The 6000-nt window shown below is 49.3% G+C and overlaps 1 protein-coding gene across 1 annotated transcript in view; it reads right to left on the reverse strand.

The window, feature by feature from the left end:
• KCTD1 (potassium channel tetramerization domain containing 1) overlaps window positions 1-5646 on the reverse strand; it is a 180979-nt gene extending 175333 nt beyond the window's left edge. The window contains exon 1 of the mRNA XM_045065475.1: window positions 5535-5646. Within this exon, the coding sequence (XP_044921410.1) occupies window positions 5535-5543 (9 nt within the window). The 5' untranslated portion in view covers window positions 5544-5646. The remainder of the gene's footprint in view (window positions 1-5534) is intronic.
• Between the last annotated feature and the right edge of the window lie 354 nt (window positions 5647-6000).

Consider the following 6000-nt stretch of genomic DNA (forward strand, 5'->3'; position numbering starts at 1 on the left):
AATTTGGACAGATCCTTCAGAAAAATGTGCCCTTTAGGCTTGCCTGATGCTACTTATTTCCACATCCATTTGCTGTACATACTCATATTTTGTCTCTCCACAATCCTATAAAGCAGGTTGGAGAGTTATTATCATTCCCATATTTATAGAAGAGATGCATCTCCAGGTGTTTGGGTTGAAATGAAGATGTCTTTCCAAGCAGAGCCTGCCCTCAGGACCAACCACATGAGAACTCCCCAATCCCTTCTGCAAAGAGCATCCCATGCAACTGCATTTGTGTATCAAACTCCTATGCTGAGAGTGATTTTCAGATTGTTTCCTGGAAGTAAATGAAAGCTGAATTTCTAGGTAGGAGCTCCAGCCTAGGATGTCCCAGAAGGAAAACCACCAGAAAGGAGAAAAGAAAGCTATTCTAAGCATTCATGGCAGGTTTCTTTTGCTGAAATTTGCTTTCTTGTAAGTTTTGATGTTGAAAGAGAAACGGAATATCTAATTATAAGATTACTTTAAACTTAACTATTCATCAGCTTAACTATTCATTATTTTGGTGGTGAATTCCATACTGGGCGAAACGTTACCTCCTGATTGTTGTACATGCTTGGGAAGTGTGATGTGAGGCCAGGAGCTTTAGAGAAATAAAAACGAATGGAAAGAATGGACAAGGTATTAGAAATACCACAGATCGTGTCCCCTTTCACTATGAAAGTGTTGTATTGGGTCAACGCTAGCCAAGGATCAGGACCAAAAGTTAGGGACGTGGGATGGGGGCACGTGCCCTGAAATCTAAGGGGGAGAAAGCAGAGCAGAGTCAACTCAAAATCAGACCCAACATGCGTCACTGTGTTAAGGTCCTTCAAGGTTGTCAGTGAACGATTTGTGATCCTTCTGGCACTTCTTTGTATGTAAATGGACTTTTACAAAGCAATGCTCAAAGGAGTTTTCTAATCATTTAATACATGCTTATGACATTTTTAACCTAATTCTTTGCACTATAAGGCACAGACTTGATTTTCTTGCAGAAGGTGAAACATAAGCCTATTCCAATGATGAATTCCAACTTAGCTGGCGTCGGATCAAGGGGACATCACCTTGAGAAATGAAAAGGCACCCTGGATAATGAGGTTCAGAGCAGGGAGATCCGTGCCCGCCGCAACAGAGGCTTCGTACGCGGCTGTCCCAACAGGCGGAGTCAGGAGTGACACAGGTTTCCCTCATGAAATCAGATACATGGGATGTGAATGAGGCTCCCCTTTGCACCACCGCTCCTCATCCTGGCTACCGCAAGTGACATGAAAGGTACACAACCTACCCAGTCTTCACAATCCCAGCGTCTTTCCAGTTACCATGTCAGAAACCGAGGCATCCGCTTGCCATCTCGCTCTTTGTGCACCGCTAAACCAATCCTTCTACTACATTCTGTCAAGTTTTATCTTCCACAAACACCTTGAATCCTTCCATCCGTCTGTTTCCCCTGCCACTGCCTGAACCTTGGCTCCGTCTTCTCTTGCCTGGATGATGGTTAGAGCCTCCCAAAGACTATGCCTTGCCCACTCCTGGTGCCACAATTCACTGCCCACAGTGACATCAGAATTATCCTTTTAAGACACAGACCTGATTATGTCCCTTTTCCTTCAAAGCTCTAATTGTTGTTCAACTGTTTGATTAACATCTGTCTCTCTATGTGAATCATAAGCTCGGGGAAATGGGGACTCTGAATGCCTTTTTCTCGCCATCGTGTCTCTGGGCATCCAGCACAGGGTTGCGTATACAGCAGGCACAAAACAATAGCTGTTGAAATCAATGAATGAACTGAATGAATACTTGTTATTCTTAAAGGATAATCTCTCAGTGTTGCTTTCTGCACAGTTATCTCAAATCAAACTCATCAACACGCTTAACATGATTTACATCTAGTACATTCTTATGAATGAAAAGCCAGAGTGCCTAAGAAAATTGAATTCTCACTTCTGCATCAGTAAGCTATTAAAATAAGCAAACGTGCTTGCATCTGAAATTTTCATTTTCATTCCCAAGATGGTTCATCCTAAAGACGGAGAGACTAAGAGCTCTCCTCGCTTGGGAGACTGTAAACTGCAATCCCAAAGAAGGTTCAGAAATACAGTTTAAGATCCAACTAAATAAAAGGCCTGATGAGTTGATGGTTCACAAATAAATATTCTCTGATGTCTCAAATGTGATGTAAATGGAAAAGATCTTAGCAGAAAACATCACATTTCAGAATGAGGAAACAATCATTCTGATTTTGAAATGTGGAGACAAGAAAGCATTTGTGCAAGTAACTTATTGCTAAACCTAGAGCTACATGGAAGTTTAATTTTCAGAAAGTTCTTGGATACAATACATCTTTCGCTAATTACTTTTACATTTAAGAACAAATTGCTTTGGATAAATAATTGTATGCCGAAAGGTCCACAATGCTATTCAACAAATGGAATAATACATTTTCATCATCATCTAGTAGAAGTCCTAATGCATTTACTTTCCTAGTACTTAGGTAGTATAAGTCGTACCATAATTACTGAATATTCTCTGAAATAAATACCTCACATCAGAGTAATGTGGGTGGTCAGTAAATCACTATTACTTAAATAAGGATGAACAGAGCTATCACCAAGCACCCCTACTATGCAAGCCCTGGCAAAGAATTACAAACAAGAACATCTTACAGCTAGAAGAGAGACCTCTAGTGTGTGTTGGAGAACTTTATATTGTGCTTCAGGCATAATTAATACAGCAAAATCACTGCAGTCATTTTGAACACTGTGGTGGGAGAGTTTTTGCCAACTCGCATTCACGCTTAATTCATTTCAACATTTCTTCCCAGCAAATGTATGCTATGTTTGCCTAGCGACTTTCTTTTTTTTTTTATCAACATAGTGCCTAAACCAATGAAGTTTTCTCCGTGATGCAAAGTTTTAAAATTCAGTGGTCACCTTTGCAGCCTCATCAGTAAACATGAAACCTACTGTCATCAGAACAGTCGCTAACAACTCTTTGCAGTCAAGCAGCAGCAGGACTCCTGAGCCAAATCGTGGCCGCCAGTGTGCGGTCTCCTGCACACCAGCCCCTCATGGTAAGCCAAATGCCACACAAAAATAAACACCAGGGATACATCGACACATTGCCCATTATCCAGGAGACAAATTGATCCACTACTATTTCACATTCACCAAGTAGGTTAGCTATTAGTTGCCACAGATTTCCCACATATGCAGGTAAAATTCCTTGATGCAAAATCGGATTTAATGAATCAGGCTAGGGCATCAGCCTCAGCCTTTTAAAAATCCCTTATTTTCTCCTTTTCCACATTAAAAACACATTTGAGATAAACACAGAAGATGTTTCTCTAAAAAACACACATACACACAAAACAGGAGGTCTCTTAAGGAGTCTACTGCTGAGAAGGTAAAAGCATTTTGCTCATTTTTAATTTGCTAAAACAATCCAAGCATGCTTGGTACCCAGAGGGTATTCTCAAATAAACTTGTATCTCTAGCTGCCAGCTTAGTTGATTGAAAACAGAAGGCAAACGTTTCTTAAAGAATGAGTATGTTAAACTGTTATGTCTCTCCCAGTTCCAGCAAGGAGACACACACACACACACACACACACACACACACACACACGTGTCAAGGATTTGCTTGAAAGCAGCCGCCAGTTCTCTATGATCTAAAAGGTAATGCAGCATTTACACCAAATTACTGCTGCCTACCGCGGTGCCCCTCTTAGCGAGGAAGCCCGTGCCAGGCGGACACCGGACAGTTCCTGTGTGCTGTTCGCCACGCACAAAGCCGACGGCCCCATTTGCAACTTGGCTAACTTAGTTGGCGCCCGCCCAGCTAGCCCCCGAAGCGCGGCCACGGTGAAAACGTTCTGATCCCAGAAAATCATTTCCCCGACAGTGCAAGTGTTCGAAAGCACAAAGGCAGACACTGCCGACCCGCTCTAGCTAGGAAGTTTCGGTACTCGGGCGGCTGGGTGGAGCACGCGTCCAGGTAAGGGATTCCGGCATCGCACGTCTGGTGGCCTCTTCCCGGATGTTTTGGGGGCTCGACCTCACTTTTAACGCCAATTCACCAGAACGCACCCCGCTCCTCCCCCCCCCCCCCGCGTTTTTTCCATGAGGCTCGGACTCTTTTATTTTCCAGCCAGGTCCCTCTGGGGGGCGGGAGAGGAAGCACACTTCACATTTCCATAAAGAGGGGCGGCGGGGGTGGGGGGTGCGGGACGGAAAGAGGTCAGAAAGGAGCCATCCCTCCCGCCCACCTCTGTGCCCCAAGCGCTGGTTCGAGCGGCGGAGACCGGAGGCGGCCAGGAAACTCTGTCCCTTTAAGGGAACCTTGGCCGCCAGAAGGGGAGGGAAGGATGCGGGCTCCGGACTCGGACTGGGCGCTGCAGGCACCGCGGAGCAGAGGCGAGCGCAGCAAAACCACAGCCATTACCTGCAGCGCTCACATCCTTCCCCCACCCGAGCGCCCCCTCCCCCGTCCCCGCCTCCCAAGGAGACTTCTAATCCGGAGCATGTGCCGTGCCCTTTATTTGGGAGGAGGTGGGGAGGAAGAGGAATGAGAGCTTTTTAAAAATAAATGAAACGTTTGCACCCGGGGGTGGGGGTGGGGGGCTGGAAAAAGGAGGGGGCGGTGGGAGGGGGCTTTAAAGGCGCCCGGGTGGGCGGAGGCGGCGAATCCGGATCAGCCCGGCCGGAGACGGACGGCGGACTGCGCTGGGCACCGGCCGCGGCTCACAAAGGGGAGCGGCGCGCTCCGGCCCGGGCAAAAGGGGAAGGACAAACCGCCTCGGGGCCCGATCGGCTCCGCAGCCACAATGGCGTCTTTCACGGGGCATCCGGGGGCGCCGCCGAGGCTGCGGGCGAGGAGGGGGCGGCGGGCCCCCACCCCCGGCAGGAGGCAGGACCGGAGCCCCGGGCGCCGCCGCCCCCGCGCACCCCGCAGGGCGCTGCGCTCGGCCGGCGGCGGTGGCGGCGGCGGGTCGGGCCCGCGGCGCCGGGAGGCTCTCGGCGGGGCTGCTGTGCGGGCGCGGAGCTCTGCGCCGGGAAGAAAGGAACGCGCGCGGCTCGGCAGGGAGGGAGGGGTGAGGGGAGGGCGGGGGAGAGCCGCGGCGAAGCGGCCGCCGGGGAGGCTGGCGCGCGAGCGGCGGGCGGGCGGCGCTGGCACGGGCTCCGAGAGCCGCGGCGTCTCCGCGCCCAGATCCGGAACCGGGCCCGGGCGCGCGGGCTCCCGCCGCCCCGGCCCCGGCCCCGCCGGCCGCGCCCGCTCCGCCCCGCTCGCGCCCGCTCCTGCTCGAGGAAGAAAGCCGAGAACCCGCAGCAGCAGCCCCGCCGCCGGCCCGAGCGGATCCAGAGCGGATCGCGAGCCGCCGCGGCGGGCTGTGTGTGTGCGAGTGTGCCGCGCTCTCGCCCCATGCCTGGCACATGCGTAAAAGCGAGTTGCGCCCAAAGTCCCAGCCATACCCTCCTTAGCAAATAATAACAAACCCAAACCGTCAGATCTTACCTGAAACATTGAAGCACAAAGTCTCTCTCCAAGTCCCCTTTTCCTTTTCCTCTCCCCCCTTTTCCGATTTCTCTCCCAGCGATCTGCTCGGCTCGCCACACCAGAGAGAAATGCAATAGCTTGGCTAAGGTAGACAGAACAAAATACAGAGAAGAGTTGCTCCAGGGCTTTGAAACCCCTCAAGGCAAGGATCAGGATACAATTAGCTCATGCCTCTACCTCCAGTCTAAATCAATCTCCAAAATAAAACTTAAATCAAATTAACTGATCACAGGGCAGACAATTGATCTCCTTCAAAAATAAAGCTCTACGTATACGTATAGATAAATATACATATAAGAAATTTTTTTCCAGTTTTTTTTTTGGGTGGAAAAACAATCTTATTCCAGCCTCCAACTTGCTTTTTACCCTCCTCTTGCACAGAAAAGCTGATTTTAATCGTTGTGATTAGTTTTGATGTAACGTT

Source organism: Mustela putorius, unplaced genomic scaffold, assembly GCF_011764305.1.
Source record: "Mustela putorius furo isolate JIRA1106 unplaced genomic scaffold, ASM1176430v1.1 tig00003858_pilon_pilon_pilon, whole genome shotgun sequence".
Classification (NCBI taxonomy): domain Eukaryota; kingdom Metazoa; phylum Chordata; class Mammalia; order Carnivora; family Mustelidae; genus Mustela; species Mustela putorius.